The sequence below is a fragment of the Budorcas taxicolor genome, chromosome 5 (assembly GCF_023091745.1).
Source record: "Budorcas taxicolor isolate Tak-1 chromosome 5, Takin1.1, whole genome shotgun sequence".
NCBI classification, from domain to species: domain Eukaryota; kingdom Metazoa; phylum Chordata; class Mammalia; order Artiodactyla; family Bovidae; genus Budorcas; species Budorcas taxicolor.
The window spans coordinates 75166490-75185811 of NC_068914.1; the positions used below are offsets into that span (position 1 = coordinate 75166490).

Genomic DNA, 19322 nt, shown 5'->3' on the forward strand with positions numbered 1-19322 from the left:
TAGTTTACCTTTCCCTGAAGATGAAGCATTTTCAGGATCTCAACCTTATATAAGATCTCAGTTCCAATTTCTAACCCAGGACAAGCTTTGTGCTAAATCTGGGGCCTGTGTGGTAAAAACCCATTTGTTACTGAGACTGGCAAAACATATCAGCATTACCTAGCTCAGGCTTGCCACTCAGCTTTTTAGTTTCTTCTATATTTTTGGCCCCTAGGGATTTCTCTTCTTGTGTTCAGCTATGCTTTTTTTCTTTTTTGGCCACGCCATGTAGCCTGCAGGATTCTTAGTTCCCAGAGCAGGGGTTAAATCTGGGTCCTTGGCAATGAAAGTGGAGTCCTAACCACTGGACCACCAGGGAATTCCTTGGCTATGCATTTAAAATGATGTATATCATTTTCATTCTGTATTTGTAAGCATTTTACATTAGAAATGTAATGTAAAATTTTTTACAGATGAAGAGAAGTAAAGTATCTTGTTCAAGTTATTAGCAGAATCTGTAACTTGCCTTCATGTCATTCTATAATTTTTTTTGTTTCAGGCTTAATTGAACAATGAGGAAGTACAAAACTATACAAGCAGGATGGTATATAATCTATAATTCAAAGAGTGTGAATTTATAATATATACTTTTGAGATGAGCAAAAAATTACCATGATCACTAGAAAATGGGCTTCAGGCAAAACGTACAGATTCAATGATAAAGGGAAAATTCTCATAACTGAAAATACAACATTGTTTATATTATTGAACCAATATGTATCTATGACTCCAGAATCAATGATTTACTTTCTAAATGAGATGGAGAACATATGTAAAGCTTTTATGTTTTTTCTCAATATAGCTCATTAAGGGTTATATTATTAAAGACAACCTGGTTCCCTTCCAAAGATACATTACTTAGAAAATTTCTCCTCTTGCTCTAAAGTCTCCTGGTCTTAAAAATCCTCTTCAAGTGAATGGGACGATCCTACTCAAGACTATTCCTTAAAGAATGTTAGCAAATTAGATACACACTTAGCCATACACATACTGTTGTATTAATTAATATTAAGATGTCCAAGAGAATTTAGAAATATATGTATATGGATACATGTAAAGAAAATTGTTCATACTTATAGGCTCTGATTCCTCAAAACCTTCATGGCAGTTACTCTCTGATATACAGCGGCATTCATACAGTTTTGTTCTTAATTTTCACTTTCTTAATGAGTTTGTAGCCAATGATTTTATTAGTACCTAAATTTTAACAAGACATTCAAGTTTCCTATCCACAGTAAATAGACATACCTTTTCTTTCATGTTTTCAAAAGCTCCTCCTTGGGCCAGTACAGTATTGGACTGCAAATCAAAAATGAATCCTGATGAATCTGAAAGAATGAGAAGAAAAAAATATATTCAACAGGGTCCAAAACTAACATAACAGCCTGCAAAATGTAAGGGCCAATACTAGCTGCTCTTTCCCCATAAACAGCTAATAACTAAATAGAACTTAATTGTTATTTTGCAAATTCTATTATATAACTGATAACTACCTTTGCATTCAAATTGTGAAATTAAATTTGATTTTAGTAGAAATTGTCACAGCTTGAGAAAAATATTGAAATCAATTATATTAGACTATACAGTAATCCTTGATATCTTTAACTATCTTAATATAAAAGCCCCTCTAAAAATACTGTAAGTAAATAGCTCAAGGTAAAATTTAACACTAAAAAATCTGAATATGTGAGAATGAAAGCTTCTATAACATTAATAATAACAACACATAAAAGTACTTTCCATCTTTTAGACTACAACACACACACGTCACATTCTTAAGACTATGAATTTCATATATTTGTGTTCCCAGTATAATATACAAAAAGCAATGTACCAGTGTTTATATTAATAGCATAAATGGGAAAACTTAGTTCAACGTAAGAAATTATAGAAAATAGTTTGCACTTAGAAAGAAAAGGCTATCTGTGAATTTAATCAGTTTCTTTACCCATGACTATGTGATCAACAAATTACCTCACCTTTTATACTTGATAACTTTGTTTTACTCTAATGAGATGTGATCCTAGGAAACAGCTAGAGTGCTTCTCAAATTCTGATGTGTATACTTATCACTGGGGGAATCTCAAGTTAAATAGCAGGTTCTGATTCAAGAGTCTGATGTGTGGCCTGAGATTTTTACTCTCAGGTGGTATCAACGTTGCAGATCCAAGCTATCATACTTGGGAATACTTTGGGGGTTCAAATTTCAACAAAGCAAGAAAAAGGGGAAAATTTGAGAAGAGGGGTTGCTATAGTCTGAATGTTTGTATTTTCACCTCCAAATTCATATGCTGAAATCCTAAAGTGATGGTATTAGTAGGTGAGGCCTTCGAAGAGCAGAGTTCTCATGAATGGGATCAGTGCTCTTATTAAAAAGATTCCATAGAGACCTCTGCCACCATGTGAGGACACAAAGAGAAGTCTGCAACCCAGAAGGCCCTCGCTAGACCATGTTGGCACTCTGATCTCGGATTTCCAGTCTCTAGAACTGTGAGAAGTAAATTTCTATTGTTTATAAGCTACTCAGTCTGTGGTACTTTGTTAGAGCAGTCTGAACAGAATAAGATGGGAGTATAAAACATACAGTAATATTTTAGTACGCTTTCCAAATTCTTTCAGTATTATTACAGATGTGTTTTAATTAAAGCCTCTTTTATAGCTCAATCTTTATCCTGTGTTTTATATAATACCTCCTAGTTGCTGCAGAAGACTGATAATTTATACGTTAGAATGATAATAGTATTTTGTTTCTAAAAGTAGAAAAGAGGATATGAATAGATCCTGTGTCATTCCAAGAGAAAGTACACTTGCCAATTACCACTGAATTGTGAATCCACTTTTAACCTCTGTAATACTGGCAGTTTCATCATTGTTACCCAAAGGAAAAATCAGGTTACATTTACACAAACTCAATACTTAAAGCCGGAATTTTCTAGATGATGACCTAATATGGTTAACACTGAATTATCTTTATTAACCGCAAAGAAACGTAGTATATACAGATGAAAATTTTACACAGCCAAAATACTATTGAGCAACCTTTTCAGAATTGCTTTAGGTTATCCAGATGATATAACTTGACTGCTGTTAAGTACAGCTGACCTTTGAACACTGCCCAGGTCTACTTATACACAGATAGTTTTCAATGGTAAGTACTACAGCATACACAACCTGCAGTTGGTTGAATCCACGGATGCAGAACTGTGGACACTGAGGCCCAGCTGGAAGGATTTTCCACTGCACTCAGGGGTCAGCACCTTTAACCCCATATTATCCAAGGGTCAACTCTACTCTCTCTCAAAGACACATTAATGAGCACTGATATGATACAAAGAACATCGGTAATCTTAGCAAAGAATCCAACCACCAACCTCTTTTAGGAAAAGGTGCTTAAATGCTCAGTTGTGTTTGACTCTTTGCGACCCTATGGACTGTAGGCTACCAGGATCCTCTGTCCATGGGATTTCCCAGGCAAGAATACTGGAATCGGGTGCCATTTCCTTCTCCAGGGGATCTTCCTGACCCAGGGATCAAACCCATATCTCTTACATCTCCTGCACTGGCAGCAGATTCTTAAGAGGGGACACTTAATTTTATTTTTTTTCTTTTTATTTTAATTGGAGGCTAATTACAATATTGTGGTGGTTTTTGCCACACATTGACATGAATCAGCCACGGGTGTACACGTGTTCCCCATCCTGAACCCCTCTCCCACCTCCCTCCCCATCCCATCCCAAGAGGGGATACTTAAAACAGCATTTAGGGACCTATATTTAAATAAGCTATTGGTATCACTAACTTCTTATACATCATCTAATACCTTTTATTTTTTTCTGTTAAACAACACGCTAGATGAAATGAAGCGCAATGAAAACAAAGGGTAGTTCTACAAACACTTTCAGTGATCGCCTGCCCCAAATTAGCGTAAGTATTATTAGAGTTTATCTGGCATACCAGTTGGGATAATGATTAAAAATACATACAGAAGCTATTTCAGTCAGGATCTCAGCAGGAAACAAACAGCACATTGAGAGTTTAATGAAGGGACTATTTTCGAAGGTGCTGGTAGGGAGTAGGGAAACCACAAGAGAGAGCACAGTACTCCTTGGCTAAGAACAGCCATGTATATTGCTACTGGAGGTTTTAAAGACGGTAAGGAGGGAGCAGTCACTGGAATCCGGAGACAGAGGCCTCTTTCATCTTTGTTTCATCTGGTGTGGAGATGGCCATAGGAGAACAGTCCTTTAATCAGAGGACACAGTAAGCCCACAGTGACCCTTCAGGGAAAGACTAGGGGAACAGATACTCCTATCTTACTCTCCTCCCTGCCTCTGGTCTCCTGCTTTATGCTGCACAACAGCCAAACTCAACCAGAAGCCCAAGGCAAGAAACCTGTAGTCTGACTTGCAGTCTGGACAGGTCAGCCTCCTGGGGTACAAATGCTCATTTTGTATTTATATTCTAAATCATAAGTTTGCCAAAATGGGAAAGCAATAATTTAACATCTTAACTTGTCTATTCACCAGCTAATATTGTCTTTTTACTTACATGAACAAACTCAAGTAGGTTAAAAAAAAAACCTGCTTCAATGAACTGGAGCTTAAGTGCCTCTCAACATTATAGGGAAAATAAATTTTAATTCCCACCAACAATATTTAGTGATTTAACAGTTCTCCTATTTTTTCATGCAAAGAAAGCCTAAGATTTACTTAATTCCACTGTTAGTAAATGAGGTAAGATCTCATCCTTTTGTACCTACCCTATGATAGAAGATCATAAATTTTTAAAGAAAAAAACTGAAGTTAAACTCAGGCAAGATTCATAAAGGATATGAGGAACCCTTGAGATTATCATCTATTTCATTCTATCAGGAACCATCTCACAAGTTCCTTGGAATTATTTCAAATATCACACATTTAGGAACATTTTGCGGCTTCCATGATGGCTCAGATGGTCAAGAATCCGCCTGCAATGCAGAAGACCTGGGTTTAATCCTTGGGATGGGAAGATGCCCTGGAGGAGGAATAGCTCCCATTCTAGTACTGTTGCCTGCAGAATTCCATGGACAGAGGAGCCTGACGGGCTATAGTCCAGGGGTTGCAAAGAGTCAGACACCACTGAGTGACCAACACTAGTTTCAGTGGATAAAGTATGCTATTTATAGTATCACTGACATATCTGTAAACATTAGAAAACAAATTGTTCTCACTGGCTTCAAAAATCAGACAAAAGTTGTTTCAACGAGGACAACATAGAAATACCTGAGTCTGACTATCTCATGTATCAAATCAGACTTGAACAAGTTTTCTTTTTTTTAACTGAGGTATAATTGACACACGCATATATATCATTACGTAGTTTCAGGTATGTAGCATGATTTGATATTTGTATATACTGTGAATTGATCACAAAAAGTCTAGTTAATATCTATCAACATACACAGTTAAGGGAAACTTTTTTCTTGTGATAAGAACTTTAAGATATATTCTCTTAGCAACTTGTAAATATGCAATACGCTATTATTAACTAGAGTCACCATGCTATACATTATATTCCTAGGGCTTATTTATTTTATAATTGGAAGTTTGTACCTTTTGACCTCCTTTACCCATTTGGCCCTCCTCCCACCCAACATTTTTGATAACTATCAATCTGTTCTCTGTATCTATGAGCTCTTTTCCTCTGTAAGTTTTGGATCCCACATATAAGTGAGATGATACGGTCTGTCATTCTCTGACTCATTTTACTCAGTATAATGTCCTCAAGGTCCATCTGTGGTGTCACACATGGCAAGATTTTTTTATGGCCGAATGATATTCCGTTGTATAAATGCACACCACATTCTTTATCCATTCTTCCACCATATGAAGACACTCAGGTTGTTTCTGTATCTTGGCTTTTGTAAATCATGCTGCAATGACCACGGGGGTGCATATGTCTTTTCAAGTTAATGTTTTTGCTTTCTTTGGATACATAACCAGAAGCTGAACTGATGAAATGTTCTATATTTCCTGGCCAACACTTATTATTTCTTGTCTTTAATAATAACTATTCTTACAGGTGTGAGGTAGTATCACATTATGGTTTGGGCTGCATTTTCCTGATTAGTGATGTTAAGCACCTTTTTATGTGTCTGTTGGACATCTATCTCTATGTCTTCCTTATAACTGAACACATATCTCAACAAACTGAAACACAGTCTAATTGTTTTTAATTAATAATTTAACCTGAAGACCATACTGTAGTTTCATAATTAATTTGGTTAAAAGTTCTGATTATATGCACAACTCTGAGGATGGCAGGAAGAAAGGCAGGCAAGCAGGAAGGGACAGAGGGAAGTGGGAGGGAGGAAAGGAAGAGAGAAAACAAGTATTGGTGAGGATGTGGAGAAACTGGAACAGTCATACATTGCTGGTGGGAAAGTAAAATGATACAACTGCTATGGAAAGCTATATGGTGGCTCCTTAAATAACTGAAGATATAATTATCATGATATAGCAATTCCATGCCACTCTAATGGCAGAAAGTGAAGAGGAACTCAAGAGCCTCCTGATGAGAGTGAAAGAGGAGAGTAAAAAAGCTGGCTTAAAACTCAACATTCAAAAAACTAAGGTCATGGCATACAGTCCCATCACTTCATTGCAAACAGATGGAGAAAAAGTGAAAACTGACTGATTTTATTTTCTTGGACTCCAAAACCACTGCAGGCACAAAATTAAAAGACACTTGTTCCTTGGAAGTAAAGCTAGGACAAATCTAGACAGTGTATTAAAAAGCAGAGGCATCAGTTTGCCAAAAAAGTTCTGTATAGTCAAAACTACAGTTTTTCTAGCAGTCATTTACAGACTTGAGAATTGGACCATAAAGAAGGCTGAGCACCGAAGAATTGATGCTTTCGAATTGTGGTGCTGGAGAAGATTCTTGAGAGTCCCATGGACTGCACGGGATCAAATCAGTCAATCCTAAAGGAAATCAACCCTGAATATTCATTGGAAGGACTGATGCTGAAGCTAAAGCTCCAATACTCTGGCCACCTGATGCGAAAAGCCAACTCACTGGAAAAGACCCTGACCCTGGGAAAGACTGAGGGCAGGAGGAGAAGGGGTGGCAGACGATGAGATGTTAGACAGCATAACCATGAATCTGAACAAACTCTGGGAGGTAGTGAAGAACAGGGGAGCCTGATGTGCTGCAGTTCAGGGGTCGCACAGAATGGGACACGACTTAGAGACTGAACAACAACAAATGCACATACTAGACCCCCACCACAACAAATGAGGAGGAGCTGATTAAAAGCTTTACCACTTGGTGTTCTACCTAAAAATACTTAGCAGAATTACTATTATGAAGGCATGGTAAGGCTCCCTGAAAGGACTGAAGTGAATTCAATCTGATTATCAATGAGAAGACTGTTTCTTTCATGGAAAAGCCTGTCCCCCCAAATTCCTGGCTGCTTACAGTAGAGAGAAGCATAGAGGGAGCTTCCCAGGCATGGAGTAGGTCTAAGGATTCTCACAGGGGTTACTGAACGTGTGTCTTTGAATTTAACAACTAAAAACCTATTGTTTTAGATTGTTTATGTACTTTTTCACTGACGCGATGGTAAATTATTGTATTATCTTATCTGATAAGCAAAGAGAAAGATGGAAATATGATCCCTTCCAAAATACCTTCTCTTAACTTTACAATGATGAGAAAAATCAGTTATGGTACTATTCTGTACCCAAAGCTTGCAGTAAGAAACCTACTGCAGAATCAAAGACTGAGCCCAAGTTTTATGCTATCCATTAGTGCTGTAACTCATCGAATATACTAGTTCTCAAGTTGCATTATTTCAACAAAAAGGCGGTATATCATGTTTCTTCCAAGGATCTCAGATTTTTGTTACTACTCCCTGATATTCCTCATACATACATGAAACAAGCTGGGTAACAAAATTATTAACACTTCACCATGGCCAAAGACAGACCATACATTTAAGAGCCAATTAAATGCAGATAAGACCAAGGGTGAAGAACTCTAGACAACCTAACAAGTGTGATAATCACTTGTCACATTTTCTCAAACTATCAACTCCCTCTTAAAAATTAAAAAGCAAACTCAAAAGCAGAGGCAATGTGCCAGAAGTGTTATCTCATGAACAATGAAAGAATCTGAAGTTCTCCTTAGTACTCAACCATGTAAAAGAAAATAATTAGCCTCTTGCAATTGCTTCTTCTCATGCCAGTTTTGAGAACAATCCACACGGTGGAGTTCATTTCCTTCACATGAACTAATGGCGCGCATAGGGATGGGGGTTATATTGTACAAATGTGAGGGCAAGGCAAAGAGTACTGTCACAGGCACTACTGCTAAAGCCTAGGAGTGTATTCACAACTTCAGAATTGAAGAAGCCACCAACTTTAGCTTCCTAGGTGGTAATTCTTTCTTCTGTCAACTTACCACATAAGCTTGGAAGAATTATGACTGTTTTGTGTAAGAAATAAGATACCAATTATAAAAGGTGGGGGGATTATGTATAAATAAAGGGGAATCAGGCTTAGAAGGGAAGCAAATCAGAGATGAGAAATTAAGAAAGGGAACTATGTCAAAGTGCCCTTTTTTAAGCTTTCTAATTTGCTTTAAGTATTTCTACTATAGTGTACTGTTGTAGCTTTCTGAAATGCTAACACTTTTAAAATATATTAAATTGTTAAAAGTTATTTAAGAAACCTCCATCCTAGTTGACAATGGCCTAACACAAAAAATGCTGTTAGTAGGTTGTAAGGGGTCTCATCAACTGGTCTTCTTAGCCATTTCAGATAACTAATGTAGCTTAAATGTCCAGAAAAACCCACACTTCAACAACTGATCTGCTAAGTGGGTCTTTCATGAAACAGTTTTCTACCTTTCTGTTATTTCTGCTGACATTTATCATCTAGTCTTTTGTTTTGTTTGTTTGTTTTTCGCCCTTGTTGTAAGGCTTGTGGGACCTTAGTTCCCCCCAAGCAGGGACTGAATGAATGAATGAACCCACATCCTCGGCGGTGAGCACGGGTCCTAACCACTGGACCAGCAGGGAATTCCTAAGCAAGTCATCTAGGTGTATTTTGTGCCTCTTTTCATAGACATTTATGTTGGGAAATTTCCTAACATCTAGAATAAGTTCTGATTTTTCAAGGTAGAGCTTGATGGAAAGTCACTGTTTTTATTAAGCAAGAAATTGAATTCTACTTTACTCTTGCTAGTAGATTTTCCCAGGTTTCAAGCAGATGCAACTGAATAAGCTTCTATTTTTTAAGTTCCAAAAGTTCTTGAATGGTCTCATTATTTAAAAAGTTTGCTGGCTGAATGGAAGATAGGAAATTCAGTCCACCACTTTTCAAATTTTTCTTAGTGATATATTCTAGAGAATAGCCAGGAGGCAGTAATATTGATTTTAATGTCCAACCTCTTCTGTCTCAATGCCATCTCTCATTAGTCTGGAAATAGTATTCCCATATATGAAATAAAATACGTAATTTAAAAAATTATTTCCTTTTCCATACTGTCCTTCAGACACTCAGAATCCTGCCGACTGTTTCAAAAAAGAAACTCAACTTCGTAAGTTGAAAAGATTAAAGCACTTAAAAACTAAGATTAAAAAAAAAAGAACTCAGCTAAATCTTCAATGACAAGATCAGTACGTGTTATTTGCTGATTCTACATTATCTCTGAACTAATATTTTATTTGCAAAACTTTGTACATAAATCCACAGATTACATGAATTCAAATAGCTATTTAGAAAATTATGAAGCCACATGGCAATTATTTTGATATCTGCTTATAGCCAACTTTCAGTTTTGGTTTTTTTTTTAAGGAAAGTAGCACTAAAATAGAATAAAAAGTAAAATATCTAGCTAAATTTTTCTTTATTTCCAAGTAGTGAGAAGGACTGACTGTGTTTCATCTTTCCACTTGTTAATCTCTTCCTGCCCTTTGTGAAAGTAAAAAATAAACTGTGGTGTGTCTAAAAGATGGATAGCCAGTAAAAATGTGTGTGTGTGTGTTTATGTGTGTGTATAATCAAGGAAACTAGATAATCCAAAAATCAGAAAATCAGTCTGTGAATAAATCAAGTCTTCTAATATGCATCTGTGTGAGCTGAGTCTGAAGAAAAACATTACGTCTGAAGAAAAACATACTTTCCCCTACCAAGGGCCTATTTTTAGTCTCTCTTACAAGTCAAACCCTCTTTACAGGTTTTGCTAATATTTCTCTAGTTAATGGCTCTTCTATTTTATGGAATCATCAGTCTTGGATGTCCTTACAATATATGTCATAGTTCTGGGTTTAAGATAGGAACTGGGTGAGTTGAACGCATAGGTTTTTATTTTTGTTTTTTTAAACTGTTTTTTGCTCCTCATGGTCCTTCAGATTTTCAAGAATTCTGCCAGCTAATCCAGGAAAGAAACTCAATTCCATAAGTCAAAAAAATTAAAACACTTATGAACTATGATGTTTAAGAGTAAAACAAACCTTCAGTTACTAAGATCAGTGCACACTAACTGGCAGAATTCCTGAGAAGTTGAAGGAGAGTAAGGAGGAGCAAACTTTTTTAGAATTCCTATGTGGTAGAACTAATTTCTGTTTAGATTTAAGAGACATCCTACTTGTCATTATAAAAGATTTTGCTGTGGATGTTCCTTCTAATACTGTAAAATAGTGAATGTCTTCCTTCTCTATCCCAACTCATCCCCCTACTTCAAACTACAGAAATTAACAAGACAAATCTAATTACATACTTCTGTCTCCAACAAAATAATGACTTTTCTCATAATATACAGCACTGCCAAATCTGTCACTCTTCATTCATTAACCTTCGTGCAAATAAGAATTAAATGTCAGCTTTTCTTTCTTAAAATGACTTAGGGATCAATAACCTACTTTGATTATAAATATTTCTATTTCTAAATAGTTGTTACAATTATCACAAAGTGGACACTAGATTTTAATATTATACTTCTGAATGTAAGAAACATACTACCTAAATAGCACACTTGTTTAAGTCCATCTATCTTAGTAAACTCTTTAAAAAATTTTTTTATTGTGAAATATATGGAGTTATTATATTTAAAATTACAATTACGGAATTAAATACTTTATGTGTGTGTGCCTTTACAGTGCCTGTAAGATCATGTGTCTTCTTACAAGTAAATATAGTCTATTCTTTGCTAAATAATATTTTATTTCATGACTCAGTTCAGTTCAGTCGCTTAGTTGTGTCTGACTCTATGCGACGCCATGAATCGAAGCACGCCAGGCCTCCCTGTCCATCACCAACTCCCGGAGTTCACTCAAACTCATGTCCATCGAGTTGGTGATGCCATCCAGCCATCTCATCCTCAGTTGTCCCCTTCTCCTCCTGCCCCCAATCCCTCCCAGCATCAGAGTCTTTTCCAATGGGTCAACTCTTCACATGAGGTGGCCAAAGTACTGGAGTTTCAGCTTTAGCATCATTCCTTCCAAAGAACACCCAGGACTGATCTCCTTTAGAATGGACTGGTTGGATCTCCTTGCAGTCAAGGGACTCTCAAGAGTCTTCTCCAACACCACAGTTCAAAAGCATCAATTCTTCGGCGCTCAGCCTTCTTCTCAGTCCAACTCTCACATCCATACATGACCACTGTAAAAACCATAGATAGCCTTGACTAGACAGACCTTTCCATTGTTAATCTAATCTGCTAATGAAGGACAACAGAAGCCAGTACAATCAATATCGTTTTGAATATTCATGTACCAGTCTCCTGGTGTACCTGGAAAGGCATTTCTCTTGAGGATACTCAGGAACAGAAGTTAAGTCATGGGCATTTCTCCAAAGAAGACATACAGATGGCCAAGAGGTACATGAAAGAATGTTCAACATCACTAATTATTAGAGCAATGCAAATCAAAACTACAATGAGGTATCACTTCACACCAGTCAAAATAGCTATCATCAAAAAGTCCACTCACAATAAATGTTGGAGAGGGTGTGGAGAGAAGGAACCCTCTTACATTGTTGGTGGGAATTTAAATTGGTACAGCCACTATGGAGAACAGTACAGAGGTTCCTTAAAAAACTAAACCTAGAGCTACCATATGACCCCACAACCCCACATCTGGTTGTATATCTGAAAAAAAACAACATGGTCCGAAAGGATACATGCACCACAACGTTCACTGCAGCATCGTTTACAACAGTCAAGACATGGAAGCAACCTAAAAGCCCACTGACAGAGGAAGGGATAAAGAAAATGTGGTACATACACAAAATAGAAAATTACCCAGCCATTAAAAAGAATGAATAATGCCATCTGCAGCAACATGGATGAACCTAGAGATTGTCATACTGAGTGAAGTTAAGTCAGACAGAGAAAGAGAAATATCAGAAATATTCTATGACATCCTTATAAGCAGAATCTAAAAGTAAATGATACAAATGAACTTATTTACAAAATAGAACAGATTCACAGACTTAGAAAACAAACTTATGGTTGCTGGTGGGGAAGGATGGGGGACAGGATAGTTAGAGAGTTTGGGATCGACATGTACACACTGTTATATTTAAGATGGATAACCAACAAGGACCTACTATATAGTACAGGGAACTCTGTTCAATGTTATGTGACATCCTGGATGGAAGGGGAGTTTGGGGGAGAATGAATACATGCATGTATATGGCTGAGTCTCTTTGTTTTCCACCTGAAACTATCACAACATTGTTAACTGGCTATACTGCAAAATAAAATAAGAAGTAAAAAAAAAAAAAAAAATCATAGGGTATGCATATCTTCAGCTTTAGTATGTAATATCATAGTGCTTTGCAACTTTCTTTTCCCATCTTGTGACCTGTCATTTTAATTTCTTGACTGTACCTTTTGATAAATACAAGTTCTTAATTTTAATGTAATAATGCACTGACATGAGTTTTTTTTCTGTTATGATTAGTGATTTTTATGTCTATTTTAAAAGTTCTTCCCTGAGATGATATCAGAAACTTACTTTGAAATAATCCACTAGGGGTGAAGAAAAAAATTGGACATGTGTTGTTAATTATGGACCTGTGTTATGGGTTTATGGGATTTCACTATATTATTCTCTCTACTTTTTATACAAAAATTTGAAGTTTTCAATAGTAAATTTTTTTAAATGTTATTAAAAATTCCTGGATTTAAGTGATTATAACAAGGTTGCAGGATACAAGGTTAATATATAACTGCAACGAACAAGTGAAATTTTTCTTTAAACAAGTGAAATTTGAAATTAAAAACACAATATATTAGCATATCAAAGAAAATAAGGTATAAATTTAATAAAGTATGTGTAAGATATATATGAGGTAAACTATAAACTACAAACCTCTGAGAAAAAAATGAAAGAACTAAATAAATGGAGAGATATTCTATGTTCATGGACAGGAAGATTCAATATTGTCAAGATTTCAGTTCTTTCCAATTTGGTCTACAGATTAAATGCAATCTCAATCAAAATCCTAGCAATTTAATTTGTGAATATTGACAAACTGATTCTAAAGTTTCTATGAAGGACTTCCCTGGTGGTCCAGAGGGTAAGGTCCTGGTCTGGGAAGATTCCACACGTCATGGAGCACCTAAGTCATCTGTACCACAGCTACTGAACCTTCACACTAGAGCCCACATGCTACAGCCACTGAGCCCTCATGTTGCAAACTACTGGAGCCCAAGTGCAAGAGCCCAAGTTCAAGAGCCCACGCTCTGCCTCCAGAGAAGCCACTGCAATGAGAAGCCCCTGCCCTGCAACTAGAGAGGAGCCTATATTCGCCGCAACTGGAGAAAGCCCATGCACGATAGCGAAGACCCAGTGCAGCCAAAAATAAATAAGTAAATAAATGAATCTGCTTTATTAAAAAAAGTAGTTTATATGGAGAAGCAAGACCCAAAATAACCAGCATAATACTGAAAGAGAATAATGTTCAGAAACTGACACCAACTTTAAGACATACTGTAACGCTACAGTAATCCAGACAGTACAGTGTTGGTGAAAAAAATAAACAAAATGATCAATGGAACAGAACAGAGTTCAGAAATAGACCCACATGGATTATAATCACCTGATCTTTGACCAAGGAACAAAGGCATACAAAATGAACCGAAGATTGTCTCTTCAACAAACAGTGCTAGAACCACTGGACACCCACATACCAAAGAGCAATCTAGACACAGACCTTACACCTCTCACAAAAATTAACCGAGAATGGATCACAGACCCAAATGTAATACAAAACTGTAAAACTCCTAGAAGATAATTTAGGAGAACATCTAGATGACCTCAAGTTTGGCAGTGACTTTTTAGACACAACACCAAAGGTACAATACATGAAAGAAGAATCGATAAGTTGGACTTCATTAAAATTAAAAACTGCTCTGCAAAAGACACTGTCAAGAGAATGAAAGACAAGCCATAGGCTGGGAGAAAATATTTGCAAAAGATTCAAAATTTATGAAGAACTCCTAAAACTCAATAATAAGAACCAATACAATTAAAAATGGGCCAAGGACCTTAATCAACGCCTCTCCAAAGGAAATATATGGATGGCAAGTATTCCTGTGAGAAGACGCGCCACATCACACGCCATTAGGGGAATGCGAACTAAAATGAGCTGCCACTACACATCTCTTAGAGTTTCCAAAATTGAGAATATTAGCATCAAAGCTGGCAAGGATGTGGAGCAACACGAACTCTCACTTATTAGTAGTGGGAATGCAAAATGGTATAGTCATCTTCGGAAGACAATCTGGTACTTTCCTATAAAACTAAGGATCCTCTCACCCTATGATTCAGCAATTGCACTGTTCGGTATTTAACCAAACTTATGACCACATCAAAACCTGAACGTGGATGTTTAGAGAAACTTTACTTATGACTGCCAAAAGCTGGAAATAACCAAGATGTACTTCAGTAGGTAAACAGACAAACTATGATACGTTCAGGCTTCCCGGGTAGCTCAGCTGGTAAAGAACTGGCCTGCAACGTGGGATACCTGGGTTCGATGCCTGGGTTGGGAAGATCGCCAGGAGGAGGGCATGGCAACCTACTCCAGTATTCTTGCCTGGAGAATCCCTATGGACAGAGGAGCCTGGCGGGCTACAGTCCATGGTGTCACAAAGAGTTGGACATGACCAACACCAAGCACAGCAGCACAGCATGATACATTCAGACAATGGAATACTAGCCAGTGCTAAAAAGGAATGAGCTAATGAGCCATGAAAAGACATGAAGGAATATTACTAAGTGAAAGAAGGCAATTTGAAAAGGCTACACAATGTATGATTCCAGTTATATGACATTCTGGAGAAGGCAAAACTATGGAGACAGTAAAAAGATCAGTGGTTGCCAGAGGTGAGGGGAATGAAAAGACTGAATAAGCAAAACACAGAAGTTAAACAGTAGGTCTGTTAAACTACTCTGAATGACACAATACCAGTAGATACATGTGACTGTACATTTGTACAAACCCAAAGAATGTGCAACACCAAGAGTGAATACTAATGTAGACCTTGGAATTTCAGTGATAATGATGTATCAGTGTAGGTTTATCAACTGTAACAAAATTGTAATTTTGGTGAAGGATTTTGACAATGGGGGAGGCTTTGTATGTTTAAGAGCAGGAGGCATATTAGAATTCCATATCCCTGCACTTCCTGCTCAATTTGTTGTAAATCTATAACTGCTCTAAAAAATAGTCTATTAAAACATTTAAAAAATGCTACTAAGGAAAAAAGTAAAAATGACAACAATAAAAAACCAATGGTCCTTCTTACTGTCAGGTCTGGAAAGATAACAACTAAATTATCAAGTTTTGCTGTTTTGCCATTTATATTTGGATCTATAGCCCAAACCCTGGAGTGGATTTATAGGCATACAGTAAAGTGAGAAGAAGTCATTTCAGACTCCCTTAGACAGCAAGGAGCTCAAACCAGTCCATCCTAAAGGTAATCAACCCTGAATATTCATTGGAAGGACTGATGCTGAAGCTCAGGCTCAAATACTTTGGCCACCTGATGCAAAGAGCTAACTCACTGGAAAAGATTCTGTTGCTGGGGAAGACTGAGAGCATGAGGAGAAGAGGATGAGAGGATGAGATGGTTGGATGGCATCATCGACTCAATGGACATGAGTTTGAGCTAACTCCAGGAGATAATGAAGGATAGGGAAGCCTGGCATGCTGCAGTCCATGAGGTCACAAAGAGTCGGACATGACTGAGTGATTGAACGAGTAAAGTAAGTAACAAGAGATCTATCTTTACCATATAGATTTCTAAATGTCTCAGAACAGAAAAAAGACCATCCTTTCCTTAGTGTTCTTCAGTATCACCTTTTCAATAAATAAAACTCTTTATATGAATAGATCTGTTCCTAGGTTCTGTTCTTCATTTGTCTATATTTCTGACTCAAGGCTATTTCATATTATCTTAATTACTGTGGCTTTGTCATATCTTAATGTCTGATACAACAAATTCTCAGACCTTGCTGTTGTCCTTCAAGAATTCTTTAGCTATTCTTGGCACTATGCATTGTTATATACATTTCAGAATCATTTTGTCCAACTACATTTTTTAAAAAGTGGTTTTTTTTTTTTTTTTTAACTGGAATTGGTGGTTTAGTCACTAAGTCATGTCTGACTCTTTGCAACCCCAGGACTGTAACCCGCCAGGCTCCTCTGTCCATGGGATTCTCCAGGCAAGAATACTGGAGTGGGTTGCCATTTACTTCTCCAGGGGATCTTCCCAATTCAGGAATCGAACCCAGGTCTCCTGCATTGCAGGCAGATGATTTATGAACCGAGCTATGAGGGAAGCCCTTAATGGGAATTGCATTAAACCTATTACATAAATCCATTTTGAATGGCACTTATCTTCAAAATATTGAGTCTTCCAACCCATGAATGTGGTATATCCTTCTCCTTAAATGTTTTTTCAATAATGCTTTATCACTTTCTGATAGTGTTTTTACACATCTTTCATTAAATTTCTATTTTATACTTTTGGTACAATTGTAAATGGCATCTATTTTTTAAATTTCATTTTCTAACTACTTATTGCTGATATAAATAGTTGGGACTGCTTTTCATAAAATGATCTTATATTCAGCAACATTGTTAAAATCACTAATTCTGATAGTTTAGATTCTTTGGGGCTTTTTATGTAGGTATCTAAAAAGTCCCATAGAAAACATCAACACAGGGTGAAATGCTGAGACAGCTTTTCCTTTGAGGTCAAAATAACAAGATAAAATGATGGCTTTATTACTTCTTTTTTACTCCTCTCAACTTTACTGAAGAATAACTGACAAAAATAGTTGTATATGTTTACAGTACACAGCATAATGATCTGATATGTATATACATTGTGGAAAGATTAACAAAATCAAGATAATTAACACATTCATCATCTCATATACCACATAGTTAACTTTCTTGCTTCATTACTTCTGGTCAACTTGTGGTCTTAGCAATTACAATAAAGGAAGAAAAGGAAGAAATATCATAAATATTAGAAATCTATTATTCATGGATCATTCCATTTCCTTTAACATTTTTGAATTATTTTTATTTTCCTAACTTCTTAAGATACACACTTAGTTCACTGATCTGCAGACTATACCTCAGAGGTATTGCAGATTTGGTTCCAGACCACTGCAATAAGGTAAATATTGCAATACAGTGAGTCACACAAATTTTTTGGTTTCTCAATGCATATAAAACTTATGTTTATACTATGCTATAGTCTGTGAAGTGTGCAACATGTCTTATTAGACTTATGTCTAATTATGTTTAAAAAATCAATGAACGTATCTTAATTTAAAAAATATTTTATTAACCATCATCTGAGGATACAGGGTTGCTACAAACCTTCAATAAAAAGAAAAAAAACACACTATCTGCAAAGTACAGTAATATCAACCAACTCAATGGACATGAATTTGAGTAACCTCTGGGAGAACTAGTGAAGGACAGGGAAGCCTAGGCTGCTGCAGTCCACAAGGGTTTCAAAGAGTTGAACATGACTTAGTGACTGAACAACAACAACATCCAGAACATTTTTCTTTTGTTTAGTCACTATTTCTTCCCTACTGTGGTTAAAAAAAAAAAAAAAAAGCATACCATAAAATTTACCATCTTAACCATTTCTAAATGTACGGTCAGTTGTATTAAGTGCATTCACATTTTTGTGCAACCAACATGCAGTCTTTTCATCTTGCAAAATTAAAACTTCATAATCTACTGAACAATACCCCATATCCCCCAGCCCCTAGCAACCACCATTCTATTTTTCTGAATTTAACTAATCTAGATACCTCATACAGGTGAAATCATACAATATTTGTATTTTTGTGATGGGCTTGTTTCACTTAGCATAATATCTTCAAGGTACATCTGTGTATCTAGTTTCCCTGGAGATCATAATGTCTGTTCAGTTTAGTCGTTCAGTCATGTCTATTACTGACTTGCACAATCTTAATATTAATTAGTAGCTTTACCTTCTTCCTTGACAAAGCAAGAAAGCTTATGTCCCTCCAAACTTATGGGTCATTGATTTTGTATTATCCTTTATGTATATTTAAATACTAATAAGAAAAAAGCCTCTTGATGAAAGTAAAAGAGGAGAGTGGAAAAAGTTGGCTTAAAGCTCAACATTCAGAAAAGGAAGATCATGGCATCCGATCCCTTCACTTCATGGCAAATAGATGGGGAAACAGTGGAAACAGTGTCAGACTTTATTTTGGGGGCTCCAAAATCACTGCAGATGGTGATTGCAGCCATGAAATTAAAAGACGCTTACTCCTTGGAAGAAAAGTTATGACCAACCTAGATAGCGTATTCAAAAGCAGAGACATTACTTTGCCAACAAAGGGCCATCTAGTCAAGGCTGTGGTTTTTCCAGCGGTCACGTATGGATGTGAGAGTTGGACTGTGAAGAAAGCTGAGCACTGAAGAATTGATGCTTTTGAACTGTGGTGTTAGAGAAGACTCTTGAGAGTCCCTTGGACTGAAAGGAGATCCAACCAGTCCATTCTAAAGGAGATCAGTCCTGGGTGTTCTTTGGAAGGAATGATGCTAAAGCTGAAACTCCAGTACTTTGGCCACCTCATGTGAAGAGTTGACTCATTGGAAAAGACTCTGATGCTGGGAGGGATTGGGGGAAAGAGGAGAAGGGGACGACAGAGGATGAGATGGCTGGATGGCATCACTGACTCGATGGACATGAGTTTGAGTGAACTCCGGGAGTTGGTGATGGACAGG

The 19322-nt window shown here is 36.7% G+C and overlaps 1 protein-coding gene across 1 annotated transcript in view; it reads right to left on the reverse strand.

The window, feature by feature from the left end:
• SPATS2 (spermatogenesis associated serine rich 2) overlaps positions 1 to 19322 on the reverse strand; it is a 72943-nt gene that overhangs the window by 39226 nt on the left and 14395 nt on the right. Inside the window, exon 2 of the mRNA XM_052640822.1 lies at positions 1288 to 1367. Within this exon, the coding sequence (XP_052496782.1) occupies positions 1288 to 1367 (80 nt within the window). The remainder of the gene's footprint in view (positions 1 to 1287; positions 1368 to 19322) is intronic.